The 21,373-nt window shown below is 43.3% G+C and overlaps 1 protein-coding gene across 2 annotated transcripts in view; it reads right to left on the bottom strand.

The window, feature by feature from the left end:
- Positions 1 to 21,373, bottom strand: part of ACVR1B (activin A receptor type 1B) — a 44,665-nt gene that overhangs the window by 11,567 nt on the left and 11,725 nt on the right. The window contains exons 2-6 of one of the 2 annotated variants that reach the window (XM_049883181.1): positions 10,786 to 11,025; positions 9,718 to 9,966; positions 6,304 to 6,534; positions 4,966 to 5,067; positions 2,697 to 2,876 (exon numbers count right to left, since the gene is read on the bottom strand). In XM_049883181.1, the coding sequence (XP_049739138.1) occupies positions 2,697 to 2,876; positions 4,966 to 5,067; positions 6,304 to 6,534; positions 9,718 to 9,966; positions 10,786 to 11,025 (1,002 nt within the window). The remainder of the gene's footprint in view (positions 1 to 2,696; positions 2,877 to 4,965; positions 5,068 to 6,303; positions 6,535 to 9,717; positions 9,967 to 10,785; positions 11,026 to 21,373) is intronic. The other variant, XM_049883180.1, reaches the window with a different exon arrangement.

Below are 21,373 nucleotides of genomic sequence, written 5' to 3'. Positions count from 1 at the left end.
ACCTCTAAGGAGCATTCCGGACGCACTTCTTCCAAGACAGATTTGTTCGTTATTTTGGCAGTCTGTGGTATATTCAATATTCTTCGCCAACACCACAATTCAAGGGCGTCAACTCTTCTTCGGTCTTCCTTATTCATTGTCCAGCTTTCACGTACATATGATGTGATTGAAAATACCATGGCTTGGGTCAGGCATACCTTAGTCTTCAGGGTGACATCTTTGCTTTTCAACACTTTGAAGAGGTCCTTTGCAGCAGATTTGCCCAATGCAATGTGTTTTTTGATTTCTTGACTGCTGCTTCCATGGCTGTTGATTGTGGATCCAAGTAAAATGAAATCTTTGACAACTTCAGTCTTCTCTCCGTTTATCATGATGTTGCTCATTGGTCCAGTTGTGAGGATTTTTGTTTTCTTTATGTTGAGGTGTAATCCATACTGAAGGCTGTGGTCTTTGATCTTCTTTAGTAAGTGCTTCAAGTCCTCTTTACTTGCAGCAAGCGAGGTTGTGTCATCTGCATAACGCAGGTTGTTAATGAGTCTTCCTCCAATCCTGATGCCCCGTTCTTCTTCATGTAGTCCAGCTTCTCGGATTATTTGTTCAGCATACAGATTAAATAGGTATGGTGAAAGAATACAACCCTGACGCACTCCTTTCCTGACTTTAAACCAATCAGTACCCCCTTGTTCTGTCCGAACAACTGCCTCTTGATCTATGTAAAGGTTCCTCATGAGCACAATTAAGTGTTCTGGAATTCCCATTCTTCGCAGTGTTCTCCATAGTTTATGATCCACACAGTTGAGTGCCTTTGCATAGTCAATAAAACACAGGTAAACATCCTTCTGGTATTCTCTGCTTTCAGCCAGGATCCATCTGACATCAGTGATGATATCCCTGGTTCCACATCCTCTTCTGAATCCAGCCTGAATTTCTGGCAGTTCCCTGTCGATATACTGCTGCAGCCGTTTTTGAATGGTCTTCAGCAAAATTTTGCCTGTGTGTGATATTAATATTGTTCTATAATTTCCACATTCAGTTGGATCATCTTTCTTGGGAATAGGCATAAATATGGATCTCTTCCAGTCAGTTGGCCAGGAAGCTGTCTTCCATATTTCTTGGCATAGACGAGTGAGCACCTCCAGCGCTGCATCTGTTTGTTGAAACATCTCAATTGATATTCCATCAATTCCTGGAGCCTTGTTTTTCGCCAGTGCCTTCAGAGCAGCTTGGACTTCTTCCTTCAATACCATGGGTTCCTCATCATATGCCACCTCTTGAAATGGTTGAATATTGACTAATTCTTTTTGGTATAATGACTCTGTGTATTCCTTCCATCTTCTTTTGATGCTTCCTGCGTCGTCTAATATTTTCCCCATGGAATCCTTCACTATTGCAACTCGAGGCTTGAATTTTTTCTTCAGTTCTTTCAGCTTCAGAAATGCCAAGCGTGTTCTTTCCTTTTGGTTTTCCATCTCCAGCTCTTTGCACGTCATTTTAATACTTTGTCTCGAGAGGCCCTTTGAAATCTTCTGTTCAGTTCTTTTACTTCACCAATTCTTCCTTTTGCTTTAGCTGCTCGACGCTTAAGAGCAAGTCTCAGAGTCTCCTCTGACATCTGTCTTGGTCTTTTCTTTCTTTCCTGTCTTTTCAGTGACCTCTTGCTTTCTTCATGGATGATGCCCTTGATGTCATGCCACAACTCGTCTGGTGTTCAATGCGTCAAATCTATTCTTCAGATGGTCTCGAAATTCAGGTGGGATATACTCAAGGTCATATTTTCGCTCTCGTGGACCTGCTCTGATTTTATTCAGTTTCAGCTTGAATTTGCATATGAGCAATTGATGGTCTCTTCGACAGTCGGCCCCTGGCCTTGTTCCGACTGATGATATTGAGCTTTCCCATCGTCTCTTTCCACAGATGTAGTCAATTTGATTTCTGTGTGTTCCATCTGGCGAGGTCCATGTGTATAGTTGCCGTTTATATTGGTGAAAGAAGGTATTTGCAATGAAGAAGTCGTTGGTCTTGCAAAATTTTATCATTCAATCTCTGGCATTGTTTCTATCACCAAGGCCATATTTTCCAACTACTGGTCCTTCTTTGTTTCCAAATTTTGCATTCCAGTCGCCAGTAATTATCAATGCACTTTAACACCTACCACGGTGAAAAGATCCAGGATCTCCCCAAAAAGCTGATATCATATTCAATAGCAGGAAAGCTCGAGGTCTTTTTGTTCCAAGATAACCTTCCTAAACTAGTAAAGCCCAGTGTCTAATCCACCAAGCTGTCTTAAACCCAGCTACTCCCACCAATGAATGTGTGAAATTACTAATACGATGGTCCATGCATTAGTCTGTTTGACCTTCTCAGTTCCATCCTTTTATACGCATACTGTGGGCTTCCTTAGTAAACACTAGCTTCCCAATGAACTACTATGTCAGGCTACCGAATGACAAATAATGCAACATTTACCTTACGCAGTCCCCTAAGGAATCCTAAAATAGAGGTGAAAAGGACCCCCCTTCCTGTACCTCTTGTTTTTGCTCAAGTAAAGTACAAACCTCTCTCCTTTAGATTACACAGCTGTTCCTGAGGTCTAGCCCCAGCTTTTTCAGTAAAAAGGAATTCTGGAAACTAAATCAGGATGACACAGGCTTTTAAAGTCTACCCAACTCCACTGCTGCTTGGCTGGGTCCACTCACCTTGCGTACCCACAATCTCCATGTGCAGGTGTGCCAGCCCACTAGCAGCAGACAAGGCCAGCTTGATCATCCCCTCGATTGTCACTGTGTACCGGTTAAGATAATCAAACAGGGAGCCGTGCTCATGATAGTCAGAGACAAGCCACAGCTGTGTCCAGGTGCCGTTATCTGCAGAGAAAAAAAGAATCCAAACCCATTGCCGTTGCATCAATGCCAATTCATAGCGACAGTATAGAACAGAGTAGAACTGCCCCAACAGGGTTTCTAAGGCCGTAAATTTTTTCACGGAAGCAGACTGCCACATCTTTCTCCTGCAGAGCAGCTGGTGGTATCTGCAGAGAACCACACATGAATTCCAGAAAAGGCATAACTAGCAGCAAAAAGGAAGCATGTGTGTACACCACGAAACCCAGCCAGACTCCTGAATTTGCATTTCTCACCTCCACACCTCCTGGTGTCACCCTCTGTGCCCGTTTCATCTACAGGTGTCTACTTTTGGGCTCTAGTAAGGACGGAGGAAGAGCATTTTTTTCCTTTGGGCTGCTCCCTTATTTCCTATAGGTGGACTTCAGGGCTCTACACAGTGCTACATTTTTAAAGCAAATTTGAAAATGTGAGGTATCCAGGAGAAGAGGAAGCATATGCTTATGGCAAGCTAACAGGTATCATGTATTTAGTGGTGCAACGCTGCTTCTGATCTTGAAAAGACAAGCTCATCAACACTTTAGCAACCATAACTGGCTGCAACCACCACTACCACCACCAAGAGGAAGGTGACTCAGCTCCTCCTCTGTGCTCCAATGACACTGTGAATGCCAGGGCTTCGAACCTGTTTGTTCTGGTTAGAACCCCTGCCAAGAATTTGCATATCCACCCCAACAAAACCCATTGCCATTGAGTCAATTCCGACTCATAGTGACCCTACAGGACAGAGCAGAGCTGCCCCATACGGTTTCCAAGGAACAGCGGGTGGATTCGAACTGCCAACTTTTTGGTTAGCGGCTGAACTCTTCCCCACCCCCTCCTTTTTTAATTGAACTTTAGATGAAGGTTTACCGAACAAACTAGTTTCTCATCAAACAGTACACACATTGTTGTATGACATCGGTTAACAACCCCACGACATGTCAACACTCTCCCTTCTCAACCCTGGGTTCCCTATTACCAGTTGTCCTGTTCCCTCCCACCTTCCAGTCCCTGCCCAAGGGCTGGTGTGCCCCTTTAGTCTTGTTTTGTCCCACGGGACTGTTCAATCTTTGTCTGAAGGGTGAACCTCAGGAGTGGCCTCACTACTGAGCTGAAAGGCTGGCGGGGGGCGGGGGGCGCTGAACTCTTAACTACTGAGCCACCAGGGCTCCATTTCCACCCCAGATCTACTGAATCAGAATCTACAGTTTGACAAGATCTCCAGGTGATTCTTATGTATAATAAAGTTTGCTCTACCAGAGGTTCTCAGAACTGGTCCCTAGCCAGGGAACTTGTTAGAAATGCAAATTCTCAGCAGGGGTCAGAACCAGACCAAACAGGCTCAAGTCTGGTGAACACAGCCTAACCACACACCTGTCTCATTTGTAATGTTCCTTTTTAAGTCTATTGCTCTATTCTGTGAGAGCAGAAAGATGCCCTTTATGCACCATCGTATCCCAGGCCAAAAAATGTTTTTTAGTATATGAATAGCACACTTCCAAGCAGTCCACAGAGAGGTCATCTTATTCTCGGGACAGCAATGGAAGGTGGCCAGTATACAATTCTCTTTTTTATACATGGTGGGGTGGACGCAGTAGGCAGGGAGAAAGAGGAGGGCAGAGGGATGTAGAGAAAAATAAAGGAAAACCAAAAGCAGATAATCTAATTAGGCTATGCTGCTGTCAATAGGAAGACTGGAAACTGGATTGAGACCTCCCAAATTCCAAGCTGGCACTAGCTCCAGGACACCATACTATATATCATGTTAAAAAGGCAAGAACAGAATAAGATTTTTCTCCTTCCCTGGCCCTAATGTGGGTTTCAACAGCCAGATCCTGACTCACACAGCTGCCAGGATCAATAAAGGGAGTGGCTCCCGGGGAAGCAGGGCTCCCGGCTTCTCTTCTTGCAAGCATGGCCCACCCGGCCACAGTCCTCAAGCTCTAACCAGCCCTTACGTCTTGAGGACCCTGCAAATGAGTTAAAAGGGAAAACACCTTTTTGATCCTTTAAAATATATGTTAGATTTAAATTTTTCAAAAGGTGATACTGTTTTAAAAAGGAACAGCTTGCTCAGAGGAAGTAAAATGTTCTCTTCCCCTTCGTGTGAGTCCAAGACTCTGCAGCTTAGGGGCAGCTGGGGCCATTACAAAGACCCATAGCAATGTGAGGAATGAGCAGCCTGCTGCTCTTTTAGGGAAGAACAATAAATACTTAGCATCTTCTGTAGGCTTTGTAGACGTCAACTTTAAATCTCTGTGCCATGGAGGCAAACCACATCACAAATGCCAGAGAGACCCTGCTAAATGTAAACCCAATTACCTCATGGTCCTTTCTGCACGCCTGGTGCACTACCTGTCCAGGTGTCTGTCTTCCCCTCTTATTGGGAGCTCTGTGAAGGGAGGGCCTGGGTCTTCTTCTTACACATGAAATCAAGTGGCTGGCAGAGTTCCTGGCCCACAGCAGTCAATGAATGTTGTTGAATTAATGAGTGAAATTTCAATTACTCCCTACCATCTTCCAAAAGAAAGTACACATTTCTCAGAAAGGCCCTTCATAGACGGGCCTTTGCCAACATCTCCACCATGTCTTTGGCCATAACACAGCCATCCTGAGTTACCCGCAGGTTCCCAGACACATTTCACCTTTGCATGTGGTCTGGACTGCCCTCTCCGCTGGCATTTTTCTTCCTGGCCAACTTGTGCTCACTGCCTGCAGCTGGCTGTTACTTTACTTGTCCCTTTGCTAGTAAGTGAGATTCTCAAAAATAGGGACGCACCTGGGTACACAAGAGAGAACCAAACACTAAAGGGGGAGAAAAAGGAGGAGACAGGGACCTCTAGTACAGGCCAGGCCAAGGCCAAAAGTTGAGCTAGAAGACCACCAGATATTCCTTCTGGGGGAGACCAGCCATTCTTCCTGCATGCCTGTTCCAATAGAAAAGTCACATGTATATGGTTCTGGTCGTGCCACAGAACATGGGCTACATGTTTTTCTGCCTACCGGAGCTGCCCTTTCCTGGCAGGGGTTGAGAACATAATTCCTCGTTGTAGTAATCTGCAAAATAAACTCACTGGACCCTCTGCAGAGACCACGCTGTGGGTGGATTTGGGTGAGTGCCAAGGAAGGAAGATTGAGCAAGCAGGGTGAAGGGGTTTATCTTGTTTATCTGCTTAATAACTGCTTGTTTATCTGTTTAGTCAACTGGGCTTCTGTTTAAACTTTTGCCGGAATAAAGGGTTTTACATCTTATGAAAGGTTTGAAAACTACAATCTTATTCAGATTATCTTTCTATTACGGGTAATAACTATAAAGGCAAATGGAGCTGTGCGGGCACACAGCTGTTCCATTTCCTAGCAGCCATCCATCTTGGAATGCCACTGGTGTTGGGACACCCTGCATCCAAACCCAGCCCTTTACCTTTATTGTCAGCAGCAATAAATCCAAGAATGTTTTCATGGCGTAGCATGACTGTCTGGTATATCTCTGCTTCACGGAACCAAGACCGTTCTTCACGAGAAGAGAAAATTTTCACAGCCACGTCACCACCCCTCCAGCGGCCACGCCAGACTTCCCCAAACCGGCCCTTGCCAATTATCTCCTGTAAAACGATGGTTCGAGCCACTGTGCGCTGGACAAAAAGAGGTAACCCTGTGGACCAAAGAACGGAAAGAAACCTGTCATTGTAAATTTACTGAACTTGGCAACTCCCACGGCTCACTGCTACACTGGAAAGGCCTGTTTCACTGTCTCCATTCTACAACGGCACATTAACCACAGGGAGCTGCAGCTGCCCCCACACCACGACCAGGTCACCTACACAAGGCTGAACCAGGGGGCCACTGGGAGTGAACACGGAAAGGAAGCACAGATGGTTAGCTGTTCCTCATCTAAGCATGTTCTCCTCTCAGTATGGATAAGGGCTAAATGTCAACGTTTGACCAGATTTACCAACTCTGCAGCCAGCCACCCGTGAGCCAATCTGCCCACAACTGCTTTATTCTGATGGAAGAGGAAAGGTGGCACAGAAGGTGGAAGTGGGCGCTTGTGTAGTGGGAGCTGCCTTCTGACCGCTCTGCTCACTACCCACTAGAGGGCAGTGCTGTGTGGCCCATGAAGGCAGAACCATGGTTGTCTTAGGCTGAAAGAGATCCCCAGTCAGGGCGTAACAGGTTCCTACCTCTCAAAGGCGATTCTGAACTCCAGATGTAGAACACTGACTACCCGTGCTTACCCTAAGATTAATTTTACTGTCTTCACAGGACATATTTATTGCCTCATATGACCCATTCGGAAACCCTGGTGGTGTAGTGGTTAAGTGCTACTACGGCTGCTAACCAAAGAGTCGGCAGTTCAAATCCGCCAGGTGCTCCTTGGAAACTCTATAGGGGCAGTTCTACTCTGACCTATAGAGTCGCTATGAGTCGGAATCGACTCGACGGCAATGGGTTCGGTTTGGTTTTATGACCCATTCATGTCTCCCTATCTACCCAATCACCCTTAGCATCATGACTGACTCTTCGTTTTCTCTTTTTCCCTCTTCCTGACCAAATAGATAAGCAAATCTATTATTAATCCCTAAGTCTTGTGAATGTGAACTACCATTTATTGTATGCTTATTATGCATCAGGCACTATGCTAACATCTTTACATAAATTATCTGATTTCCTCATAACCACCTATAAGGTGGATACTGTTATTACCCCCATTTTACAGGTGAGAAAACTAAGGCTCAAAGAAGAAGGTTACGTAACGTATTCAAATTCATACAAGCAGTAAATGGCAGAGCAGGAATTAAAATCTAGGACTGTCTGACTCCGAAGTCTATGCTTTTAACTACAACAGTATAGCTCCACCAAAATGGTTCTTAAATTAGACCCCATCTCTCCATCCCCACTGCACCTGTCCTAGTTCAGGCCCTTCTTTTTAAAAGATTTCGAACTGGTGTCCCTGCCTCCCCCCTCACCTTGCTCCTGCCCTGCACCCACACAGCCCTGCCTCACCCGACTCTCCCTAGAGAGGAGGTTGGTAAATAAAGGAATCCGTCTTCTACACCGCTGCCAGAATTCCTTTCGAAGGAAAATACAAACATTCGTTTCCCCATATAAAAACTTTAAGTAGATCCCTCTTACCTATGAGATAAAGTATGGCACTCAATGTCCTTTACCCCCCACCAGCCTGCCTTTCTCTAGCCTCCACTGTGAGCATGCCATGCTAATCTCCTTATCATTCCCTAAACATACCTTGTGAACTTTTGTGCCTTTTTGTCCTTTTACTCAAGGTGCTCTCCTTGCCCTGGAATGTTCCTTGCCCTATTACCTCTCTTAAAAAATTCCAACTCATTCTTTAAGACTCCTTTAAATGCATCTTCCTCTGTGAGATTCTTCCCAAGAACCCCTGTCTCTTCTATCCAATCCTGGGTCAGCCCTTTTTTCATCTTTGTTTACCCTTTATCACCTGGAGGGACTCAACATCTATTTGTTAAAATGAATTAAAAGTCACATAAGTAGCATGGACTTATTACTTTAAAAACCACATTATTAAAAATACAACACCCTGGGAGTTCTGCATATTCTGAATTAAGAATAAACTAAATCACCCAGAGAGTAGTAGTTATCAGCCATTTCTCTCCAGGTGGTTAAATAGCCACCACGATCCTTCCCTCGCCTCAGCCAGTTCTGATCTTAAAAAGACTCGAAAACCAGCGCTATCCTCCTCTATCAGCAAATCAGGTCAGTCAGCCAGGTGGTTCTAACCACTGTTCTACCTCTTTCAGCAGAGAACAAGCCACGTATTTTCTCTCTTTCTAAAAATATGCAGCTTTTAAATATATCCATCATTTTGGCACTCTCTACTGCAGAGCTTAATAAAGGCAAAACCACTGAAATTCAGGAGATGTCACAGCTCAAAGTATTCCTTGTGTTCAAGGAGGAACGTCTGGCCATGACTGACAGCATAATTTCCCTGCAGAACAACAGTCTTGTCACATGGTAAGGAAACATACATAAAACGCACACAACATTCTCACAAATAAGATCCTGCATGTGTTGGCTAGAACGGGAACAGTGACCTTTAGAGATGATTTTTTTCCCCCAAGAAAGGAATACCACTGTCACTAATTGTTTATCTTCAAGAAAAGACTCTTTCACAGTCATGTTCACAACTAAAAGCTAACTGATCCACACCCTGAGACCTGAAAAACCTCAATCCCCTTTATCCTAAATTCTGGTCTCATGGCAAAGGTCCGGTATTCAGTTCAATTCCCTCATCTAAGGAAGACCGGGTTAACAACAGACAGTACAGGAAATGGTACTGAGAAACCAAACTGCCTCTATTTTTTTAACCCCCACCAAAAAACCCTTGGGCAACTGGTACGAGTCAATGATTCACCAAATCCCAGCTCTAAGCTTTACTCGGTGTCCTTAAAGTCCCCTGGTGGTTGCCCGGAGATCAATGATTAGCTGTCACCACCTCACAGGAATCCGGCACACTCCTGTTTCTCAAAAGGCGCCCTTAAATTGAGCACTCCACTGCTCAGGTGGAACCGGCTGAATTTTAATAGATGTGCAGTTACAAGACTCCAAGAGAGGCAGGGTTTCTGGAACGGGGAGTTTTGCACTTGACCTTTGGAATCCCAGGGAAAGATTTTCTGTGAACCCATAATCTTATCTTATTACATGTCAGACTCCAAAAGAAAGGAAATTATGAAATCAAATGACTCAGTGCTAGTAGAAACAAATGCAGGGCCCCCAGCCATCTTCATAAACACACTGTCCTGCTGGGAAACAGTGCTGAAGGCCAACAACAGACACAACGCCCTGAAGAACTCAGTACCTGAGCCAGACCCTGATGTGGAGAGATCGTAGACGAGATCCTGGAGCGTCTTGTCTTTGGAGAGACACATCTCACACGAGGGATCCTCCATGTCTAGCCTCTGGCGGTTGTGATAGACCCGCTGATGGTAGTTAATGACAAGGAAAACGATGATGATGATGAGAAACAGGAGGAACACGGGGCCAGCAATGATGCCTACCAGCTCCACGGGGCCCCACATGGAAGGGTGCTCAGGCTCCTTGAGGTGACCTGGACAAGGGGGGAGGGAAGGACGAGTGAAAACGAGGGGAAGTTGTGGTTTTATTTACCCCCAGCACCTCCCACAAAGTGAAAAAGCCCCTTTCCATCTCAGTGTGTTCAGGGAGCCCTTGATCTCTTTGCTCTTACTGGGCAGTTTGTCTGTCTGGATGCTCTCAAATGCCAAACTTCTGTAGTTACGGTGTCCCTTTCAACCGTCACACCCACAACCCACTTTGTGATTTCACAGTACTATTGCCACCTCAACTCCCTAAAAAGATGCCAGTTTCAACAACAGCTCCTCTATGGTCTGCCCTAAGTCTCTCCCCTCCTCCTTTATCTCCTCCCCAGTAATACCTTCTAAACCTTTAAACTCACCTGGTGGCAGGCTTGCAAAGAGGCAGTATCTAATATTTCTCAGCCTTGATCACCATCCTTCTCCTTCTAGCCTCTCTCCACATTATACAGCCATTCTCACCATAGCAGTCCCTTCCCAGCTCTGGGGCCATCTTTTTGGGGTCAGGCCCACAGTCTCTTACGGTGATCCCTGCCTGCCTGGCTCTTCCACTCTTCACCAGCTGCCTAGGGCTGCTTAGCCCTATCCAGAACCTAGCTTTCACCTCTGGGACTAACTTGAAACATCTGTCTCACTCATCCCCCAATCTGCAAACCTAACTTGAGAGGAACCCCAGTCCTTATCACCTTGGGAAACATCAAAAAGGTACCTTTATCCATCATTAAGCACAAGGACTGGGGAAGAATAAAGAATTAATTGACAGGGGTGCCCTACCTCCAAGACGAGCCAATAGTCCAACAAGGGTGTCCACTCACCACTGGGCACCCTCAGGTCAATCTTGTTGCAGAAGTCAGTATAGCAGCAGTGAGTGTTACGCAGATCTTCTGAGCTCAGGCAGTAGAAGGGCTTCCCAGCGGGGACCAGCTCCACCTTGGGGATGCAGGTGCGCACATGGTGCTCCATCCCATCCAGGTTGAAAATGGAAACCATGCAGGCCCCATCTGTTTCACATGTGTAGTTGGCCTGTAGGCAGCTGGTGCACGCGCACAGCAGAGCTGCAGAAAATTTGGGAGTACACATTGGTGGTGGGGTCTCATCCTAGGTCCTTTTCTAAACTTGGAAATATGATTCCTTAGTATACTCGATATTCCAAAATAAGGGGTTTTTATAGAGATGGGGCCAGAATGGAGAAATCTTTAATTGAGGCACAACCTTTTCACCTGTTTATTCAGCTCATGAACAAGGCTTTCTAGGCTCTGGGCTTTCTCCTCTAAGTGCTCTACTGTATGCCTATGAGAGAAGTTACCTTCTGACCTTTGCCTCAGACTTATTAGAAATGATTACATGGCTGGGAAAGAAGTTTTCCTTCAAATTCCGATGCTTGCTGATGAGAGGAAGGTGCTTCCCTTTAGAGGATATAGGACACCCCCCCCCCAATTCCTTTCAAAAACCACCTTTGAAGGCATCAACTCCCCTAGCTTCTCTCCCGGGCGCCGGACATGCCCAAGGGGTCCTGAGTGGAGTGTGCATGCTCTCACACGTGAAGGCCTTTGAGGGTCGTTAGTCTGTGTCGGGACCCCTCTCTTGAGACTGTGGGCCCGCGTACTTCCATGGCAGCACTTAAAGCACAGTGCCCAGCGCAGCGAAAGGACAGTCCTTTCGAGGTCTCCATCCAAAGCTGGGGGCCGAGTTGGGACGGACTTCTCTCTAAGCATCCTGTCTATGAAGTGTTCCTAGATGTAGCATCACCCCATAAAAAACACTAAAAAAAGCCACAGACCAGAACCCAAACAGAGTGGTTTCAAATACTCTCCAGAAGAAAGGAAAGGGAAATTCGCTCATTGAGTAACTACTAAATGCTAGGAGCTTCACATGCGGTCTCCTTGATTCACGAAGAAAACAGCGACAACTTGTACACATTATTTCTGACTATATGCTTGGAGGAGAAAGATGAGGGGAGAAAAAGATAACTAAAGCAGACATGAATAACTTTTTCTATACAATCTTGCACCAGCTTCGCTAATTTTTTATTCCTTTCTTCTCTCCCCTGGTACCATCTAACCCCAAAGAGAATAGTATTAGTGCCTACTTCATAAAGTTAATGTGAGGAATAAAGAAGATGACACACACACAAAAAAAAAGTGCTTGATAAATTTAAGCTACTCTAAAAGGCCCCTGGATATCATTGCAAAAAAAAAAAAAAAATACATGTACACACACATATATGTATGTATATACATATATATCTTTAAAATATATATAGTTAAAATACAAATGCATTTTAAAAAATATATATTTTTCCAAATAGGCAGTATATGCAATCATCTCTGGGACTAATGGATTTTGCTGGTTGTGTATTATACGTAAGTGTGTACCGTTGACAGGAAATTACTGTAAATGAATTTGGCGCCTCTAAAAGCCAGGTCAGCAGCCCTGGAATCTGAAATCCTTTATTTATCCCTCTAACAAGAATAGCACAGACAGCAGCAGTTGGTTCTTCCCAATACTGTCTCCAATGAGCCTAACCTAGCCCTGACCTCTTGGGATGGGCAGGAGCGTGGCTCTGGCCACTGGAACACTTAGGCTGGGCCTCACAGGACTGACTGAAGCAGTCACCCATCAGGGGACGGAGATGGTGGGGCCCACCCAAGCCCCAGATTGGACACTCAGTGAATACTACCTGTATACTACGCAGGAACATGTTTAACTAAGGCCCCCAGAGAACAGACACTTATGACAAGTCCCATGAAAAATTACCGTGTCATAGCTTACTCCTTTAAGCAGTAAACAGTCTATCTTCGTCTCTTACTCTAATACACTGGAAGGCATCTCTTGGCCTTTCAAATCCCAAGACAGATTCTAAATATTGCAATGTCTAACCCCTCCTTCCTCAGGCTTTCTACAAAGGAGACAAGCCCTTGCTCTTCCCACCCCAGGAGACGAAGAAGAGCACACTGCAGGTACCCTGACAGCGGAGATGGTCACCACGTGCCCTACCATATTTTTCAGTGTCTGATCAGATCCCATTCTTTTGAGAGAACTTTCGAAACAGGTGGCTACCTGCTGAAGGGCTTAGGTAGTGGATTTTTTAAAGGTTGAAAGTTTAAAGTAGGCACCCTTTAGATGAAGATCCAAGTCATCAAAGCAATTTAAAAAGTAAATTCTTCCTAAATTTCTATTTCAACTCTTTTAAGCACAAGAAAGACTAAGGAATCTCCTAATTTTGCCTCCCAAATACCTTCATCTGTTCCTTTTATTATTGTTGCTAACTTAATTTTACTTCTGCAACTCTCAAAATACTCGATCTTTTATGCACACTGGAGTCCTGACTGGGATCTAAGAACGCTAATTCCTGTCCCTTTTTGTGTCAGTGGAGCCCTGGTGGCACAATGGTTAAAAAGCTAAGGCTGCTAACCAAAAGGCTAGCAGTTCGAATCCACCAGTTACTCCTTGGAAACTCTATGAGGCAGTTCTACTCTGTTCTACAGAGTTGCTATGAGTCAGAATCCACTCAGTGGCAGCGAGTTTGGTTTTGGTGTCAGTGAGACACCCAGGCACAAAAGGGTGCTCCCTGTGGAGAGCACACCGATCAATATGTGTGTTGTGATGTCCAGCAAAGAGAACAGCATTTGGTCTACTCTGGAAAGCAAGAAAAGGCAATTAACTTCAAGAGAGGACTATTCCAACCGCCGTGAGACACACAGCCACCTTTTTAAAAAGAGCTCACTTCAGAGTCCATCAGTTAGGCGGCAGGACAGACAGGAGTCTCTCTGGTTCCAGATATTTATTCTCCTTTGGTTGGTTCACGGCCTTTTTCACAGTGATTCATTCTGGAGAATGAACACACCCACACGTGGCTCATTATTTTTGGGAAGTACTTAAACAATCTTGGTGTAAGACAGGAAAGAACAAAAGTGGTGAAATCCATGCTAGACAGGACGAAGAAGGGAACTGGGAGTTGGGCCATGTGGGTTTGTGATAAGCAACTGACCTCTCTGGGCCTCCACTGCCCAACCAGAAAACATCATTTATCTTACAGAGATGGTGTGACGATTAGCCAAACATGGGCTGAGTGCTATGGGTCCTCTGAAAAAGGCTCTCTCTACAGATACCTGTGTATATCTATATATTTTACAGAATGAGGGAAAAGCTGAGAAAAAAATTTTTTTAAGATAACCATTACTACTGCTCCACACCACTGAAAAGGCTTGAGTCACTATCACCAGGAGCCCAGTGGGGCATCATGGCAGGGGCAGATCACAAAGACCTGAGGTTCAAATATCAATCACAAAGACCTGAGGTTCAAAAATAATATCTAATATCAACCATGTTCAAATATAACCTTAAGTTATTAATCTAATAACTTAAGGTTCAAATATCAGCTCTAATATAACCTTAAGTTATTAATCTTCCTGCACCTCAGTTTCCTAATCTGTAAAATGGGACTGTTAATAAATAATTACTTCACAGGACTATGTAACTACACAAAATAACATATTAAACAATAACATAGCAGACAATAGGTACTCAATAAATGTTAAATTCCTTCTGTCAATGTAAAACCTAAACAATAATAATAATAATAATAAAACCCAAGTAAACAATCTCTTTAACCATTCCTTAAGGAAGTGGCAAATTACAGCAAAAAGCCACAGCGTGAGTCTCAGCTCTGCCAGTAACTAGCTGCCTGATTTGGGCAAGTCATTTACCCTCTCCGAACCTCACTTTCCTCATGACTAACCAGAATGAAGGGACTGAACCAGCTGACCTCTGGTATCCTTTCCAGCTCTACATTTGAACAGTTTCATTTTTAAATTCACAGCATTTGGATCACTGAGAAATTCTGCTTTAAGTTTTATATACCTTTTCCTGAATGCTAAAGGCAGACATTTTGGCTAGTCTTTTGTTAATATTCATTTTTCATTGAAACAAAGTAAGTGATAATGAAATTATAAATACATGTGAATTTACTGTAAATTTAGTACATGTACATAAATCACAAGCCTAAATTCAATTCTCTTTGGAAAGCTAAATCTGGACTAATGCTAAGAGCCCCTTATAATCTGTTTCACAGTGACTCATCAGGTTAAATCAGTCTACATACGTGTACATAAGCAATACATAACTCAGACTCTCCTTACTCCACCACAAAGAGGTAGGTAGTAGGAATAATACAATTTGTGAAACCAAATCACAGAAGAGTAATGAAATCACTCTACATATAAACAAGTTAGAAAGTGACAAGAATGAAAGCCCTACCAGCATAGACTTTGGTTATTAGCATGTTTGTTAGTCAAACCTGAGCTAAAGACAAAACCACCTTGCCAGGATTTGAACGTGGTTACAATGTTATGATTAGAAGGTGGTTTGTGGTAGGATGTAAATGCAAATTTGATTCATGAGAGAAGTCGTGTTTTTGAAAAAAACTTATTACAAGTCCCGACTTGGGCAGAACCTGTCTAGCCGCACCGTATAAAGGCACCCACCCAACACAGCTGGGTCTCAAGATGCATGACCTACCTGTAGACAAGGGGACTTCTTACCCTCTGTCACATACTGGGAGGAAACTCAGTGATGCCGGGGCTTACCTGGGAGTTCCCAAGAATCGGCATACAGGGTTAGCCTCACAGCCACTCACTCAGCCCAACACTCTGCCTCAGACCACGTCACCAGGGGAAGGACGTGGGAGAGCACAGTATGCCAGGAACGACCTCAAAAGGCAAGAGGCACGCTTCAAAACATCCATGTTTGTCCTAACAGATAAAGGTCCATGAATGTATCTAAAATTTTTTTGAAGCTATAATATTTATGACTTTTAGCTTATATTAATTACTCATTGAGGACAAGAAGTTTCATGAATTTAGTACTAGTTATGAAACACTGCACTCTTTAGGCACCCTAAACTTGCTTCTTTAGATTTCACTGGACAACCTTCTAGTTCACCAAACCCCAAGATCTGGTGACCAAATCCACCTGTGCTGCCCTTACTCTTCACGATTTTATGACTTGATTTTAAGCTGCCTCTCAGCCTTCATTCTTCCAGCATCCATGAGACAGGCCAAACCTGTGATTATTTAATTATCCTTCCCTGGGCCCTATTCAGACCCCCTACAGCTTCCTTAGGGTAGAAGAGAAACCACAACTCCACGCAACTCTGATCTGGGGATCAGAGGCACCGGTATTATTAGGATACGATGTCCCCAGTTTTGGTTCCAGTAAGAAGACACTGTGCATAGACAGCTATGTTGTGTTATCTTATCAAGTTTTCACGTTCATTCTCTCATGTGATCCCCACAGGAACTCAGAGAGGTGAGGCAAATGGGCCAGGTGTAGCTGCCCCACTTCCAGGAGGATAAAGCCCCAGAGAGGTTAAGGGGCTTACAGATGGCAAACTAGTAAACAATGGAGCCATGCCTCCAGTTCAGTCTCTGGATCCCAAGCCCAGTGTTTTTTCCACAACATCACACAGTTTCTGTAACATCCTTTCCGACAGCATCCAGCACTCCTAGCCTTCAGGGCAACAACTGCACTAGGAACATCTTCAGGGACTAGACCCACCATCCTGCACTCTTGCCTGCACCACATCAGATTCACTGTACTGGTCTTCTGTCCACTCAAAGAGCCTCACCAAGCCTTCCTGTAGTTTATTTCCATGGATTTATTGTATTACCATCTAAGATGACCACATCACTGGCAACAGCAAGGTTTCACCATGGACTCCTGATTTCACATTGACCCCACAACTGGTATTACAGAATTGGCCCTTTAAGCACTACTTCTTTTTTTAATTACGGTAAAAATATATACAACAAAACATTTGCAATTTCAACATTTTTTACACGTACAGTTCTGTGATGTTAATTACATTCATCGCGTTCGCGTTGTGCAACCATCACCACTATCTGTATCCAAATTTTTCCATCACCCTTAACAGAAACTCAGTGCCCCTTAAGCTTTTTTTTTTTAATTTTTATTGTGCTTTAAGTGAAATTTTACAAATCAAGTCAGTCTCTCATATGAAAATTTATATACACCTTGCTATATACTCCTAGTTGCTCTCCCCCAATGAGACAGCACACTCCTTCTCTCCACCCTCTATATCCATGTCCATTCATCTTCTTTCCCCCTCTGCCTTCTCATTCTATTTCTTTTTTTTTTTTTTAAAGACAGTGCTTTACACAATGTAAGCTTCTTTGATGCCTTTGCAACTTTAAAATAACCACCTTGTATGGACTTTATTAAAGGTCTTTTCAAAGTCCAGATTGTCTCTTCGTTCCTTTCTCTCTCTCCATATATATATATATATAAACCAAACCCATTGCTGTCGAGTCGATTCTGACTCACAGTGACCCTCTATAGGGTTTCCAAGGAGTGGCTGGTGAATTTGAACTGCTGAGCTTTCTGATTAGCAGCCAAATGCTTAACCACTGTGCCACCAGGGCTCATATATACATATATATATATATACATACACATATACATACACACATGTACATACACACATATACACTCACATAGATTTAAAAACTTCCAAATTATTAGACTGCCTGGGCTTTAGTGAAGCCATACTGCCACTTCTCCCTTGCCCCAGTGGGTAACGTTCCGTGGCCCTAACTTTTATTACAGATCTCACCACAGCAACTAGGATCTGCCTGGAGATCTCTACCTAAAGGAATAAAAGGCTAATCTAACCTCTACTGGCTGAGGTGTCATTTAATGAAACAGATAATGCCCCATTCATCTTTGCATCTCCTGGGCTGAATTCTAGAGGCCCACACTAAAATTTGTCCCCAAAATAGCCATGTACAATGATAACCTTAAAGTCTGTCAAGATAGGAGGAAAAGAATATTGTTTCAGTTACTATGGCTGCACAACAAATTACCCTAAAACTTAGTGGCGTAAAACAGCCATTTGTTATGCACATGGATTCTGTGGGTCAGGAATTTGGACAAGGCACAGTGGAGACAAACAAAAAACAAACAAACCCGTTGCCGTCGAGTCGATTCTGACTCATACTGACCCTGTAGCACAGAGTAGAACTGACCCACAGGGTTATCAAGGAGTAGCTGGTGGATTCGAACTACCAACTTTTTGGTTAGCAGCTGAGGTCTTAACCACTGCGCCACCAGGGCTCCACAGTGGAGACAACTTGTCTTTAATCCATAATATCTAGGATTTCAGCTGGAAGACTTGAAGGCTGAGGGCTGGAATCATCCGAATGCTCATTCAATTCACACATCTGGCGGCTGATGCTGGCTGCTGGCTAGGGGTCTTGGACCTCTGCAAGTAGTCCCTTTGTGAGGGCTAGTTTAGACTTCCTCACAACATGATGGCTGACTTCCCCAGAGCAAGGTCCCAGGCAGAAACTATATCCTTTTTATAGCCTAGCCTTAGAAGTCACATAGCATCACTTCAACCATATTCTATAGGATGAAGCAGTCAAGCCCCTACCCAAATTCAAGGGGAGGGAACATAGACTCCAACTGTGGGTAAGAGGAGAGTCAAAGTCACATTGTAAGAAGGGCATGTGGGATGAGAGATATTGCTGCTGTCATTTAGGAAAATAAAATCTGTCACAAAAATCTACTTCTTTATAATCAGGTCTAAAACATCCTGCACATTTATCACTATTTAAATTCAGAATGAACTAACGTTTATTGCTTACCAATTATGAACACAGCATTGGTGTTAATTCTTTAACCACCATAAAAGATACCTAACATCTACAGCCTGTCTACTTCAAACGAATTTGGGGATGTGTATTTCTATAGTATGCTCCTCAATACAAATGGAGGAAATAATTCTTTTGGTTTCTCTGCTGTCTATCACTGACAGTATCTTTACAGAGACATAATTACATAGTGATTAATAGCCTGGACTCTGAGGTCGGACAGCCTAGATTTGACTCCTGGCTTCATTACTTGCTAGCTGGGTAGCACTGGGCAAGTTTCTGAAGTGTACCAGCCTCAGCTGCCCAATTATACAATGGGGATAACAACAGGACCTACTTCTGAGAGTTGCTCTGAGGAATAAGATAGGGCAAAGAGCTCTTAGCACAGTGCTTGTACAGTTAAGTGTTAATTAAATGTTAGCTATTCCTACTGTGATCAAGCATTGATTCTCTAGAAGCTTCTCCTCCCCTTTGATGTTTTTATTTTAATCTTTTATTACTGGCTTTAAGATCATCTGTAAGTCATATTTTAAATTGCCCTGCTTCCCACAATATCATTCTCACACCTAAAATAACTAACAATAGCCTTAGTATCATCAAATGTTCTGTACTGTCTCAAAAAAAATTTTTTAACAGATGTATTGTTCAAATCTGGATCCAAGTAAGTCCTTTCACTATACTTGACTGACATATTTCTTAAACCTCTTTTAATCCATAGGTTCCCCTCCCTCTGTTTTTTTGTTTCTTTTTCCCCTCTGCAAACTTTTTTGTTAAAGGAACCAGGTCGTTTGCCCTATAGTTTCCCATATTCCAGATTTTGTTGATTAACTCCCCATGGTATCATTTAACATGTTCTTCTCTTCTCTGTGTTTTATATAAACTAATAGTTAGATCTAGAGCATTTATCTGATTCAGGTTTATTTTTTTTTTGGCTAGAATATTCATAGCTGCTGAGTACTTTCCTCACAAAGCACATGATACCCAGCTGTCTCTTTCTGTGATATTAGGTCTCACTCTTATTTCTTTAAGAGAAGTCTTCTTCTACGTTTCCAGGTCCTGTGTAGGTACTTCATCCTCCTCCACCTTAAAGACTTCCAACATCTACAACTTGTCTACTTCGAAAGAATTGGGGGATATGTATTTCCACAGGTACATAGCTTTAGGCACATACACATTTTTAAATAGTCCAGGAGTGATCAAGCGTTTCCTTTTCCAGATGACTTGCAATTACTTCCTTTATTAATTTCACTGAATACTCTGGATCAGATTTCATGGATTTCCTTGGTAGTTCTAAGACCTCCTATCCTATGAATGGGCTCTTAACCAACATTACTAAGTCTTGTTCATGTCTGAAAAGTTAGTCTCCAGTCACTGCTGTCTGACCCAATTCTGTGGCTTCTCCAATCTCATTATCAGGTGGTCTGCTTCATATCTTTGCTAGCCCAATTATATCCAATAAGGACAAGATCTCACTAAGAGATCCGTGGTACCATCTTTATCTAGTAAAGCTTCTACACTACATTGTGCTTTACATGCAGGCCCATCTATCCAAGAGAATCTGTAGTCCAACATCTCCAAACCTACTGCTTGCTCTCCTTCCACCAATTCTCTGAGACCAAGTCAAAGAGATCAACGCCCTCACTTGCTATTAAGCTTTCTAATTTTAACATGTCAATTTTGGTGATTCTACTTGTTAGGGAGGTCCAATCACTGCATATATTACTTACGCTACTATGCATATTGTATACCAGGCTTGGTATATACCAGAAGCAGCAGTTAAGAAGTCAAACGACACATTGCACTGGATAAATCTGCTGCAAAAGACCTCTTTAAAGTGTTGTAAAGCAAAGACGTCACCTTCAAGACTAAGGTGCACCTGACCCAAACCATGGTGTTTTCAATCACCTTATAGGCATGTGAAAGCTGGACGATGAATAAAGAAGACTGAAAAAGATTGGCAACACCTTTGAATTGTGGTGCTGGAGAAGAATACTGAACATACCATGGACTGCCAAAAGAACAGACAAGTCTATCTTGGAAGAAGTACAACCAGAACACTCCTTAGAAGCCAGGAAGGATGGCGCGACTACGTCTCACATACTTTGCACATGTTATCAAGAGGGACTGGTCCCTGGAGAAGGACATCATGCTTGGTAAAGCAGAGGGTCACCCACAACGAGATGGACTGACACAGTGGCTACAAAAATGGGCTACAGCATAACAACGATTTGTGACGATGGCGCCAGACTCGGCAGTGTTTCGTTCTATCGTACATAGTGTTGCTGTGAGTCGGAACTGACTCGACAGCACCTAATAACAACACCATGCCAGGCTTTGGTTTTTTTAAATAAACTTTATCTTTACCAGACTTTTTTTCTGCTTACAAAAGTAATCCACGTTTCCTTGTTAAAAATTTTTTTTAAACACCACAGAAATATATAATGTAGAGGTTGAAAGTCCCCTTAATTCCTGGCCTGGAGATAGTTACTGTTAGATGTCTGACATATATTCATCCAGGGTTTCATAGGTGCACAAATATATTTATAACAGGATTTTTTGCAACTATACATATGTTACCAAAAAAGCTGAGAACCCAAATTGTCCACCAACATGAGATGAATTAAATGATATACCATTTATAATATGATACGGAGTCTCTGAGTGGCGCAAATGGTTATGCACTTAGCTACTAACCAAAAAGTTGGTGGTTTGAACCCATTCAGAGGAATCT

Source organism: Elephas maximus, chromosome 4 (assembly GCF_024166365.1).
Source record: "Elephas maximus indicus isolate mEleMax1 chromosome 4, mEleMax1 primary haplotype, whole genome shotgun sequence".
Classification (NCBI taxonomy): domain Eukaryota; kingdom Metazoa; phylum Chordata; class Mammalia; order Proboscidea; family Elephantidae; genus Elephas; species Elephas maximus.
The sequence above is the reverse complement of the archived record's forward strand: the minus strand, read 5'-3'. Positions and strand labels throughout refer to the sequence as shown.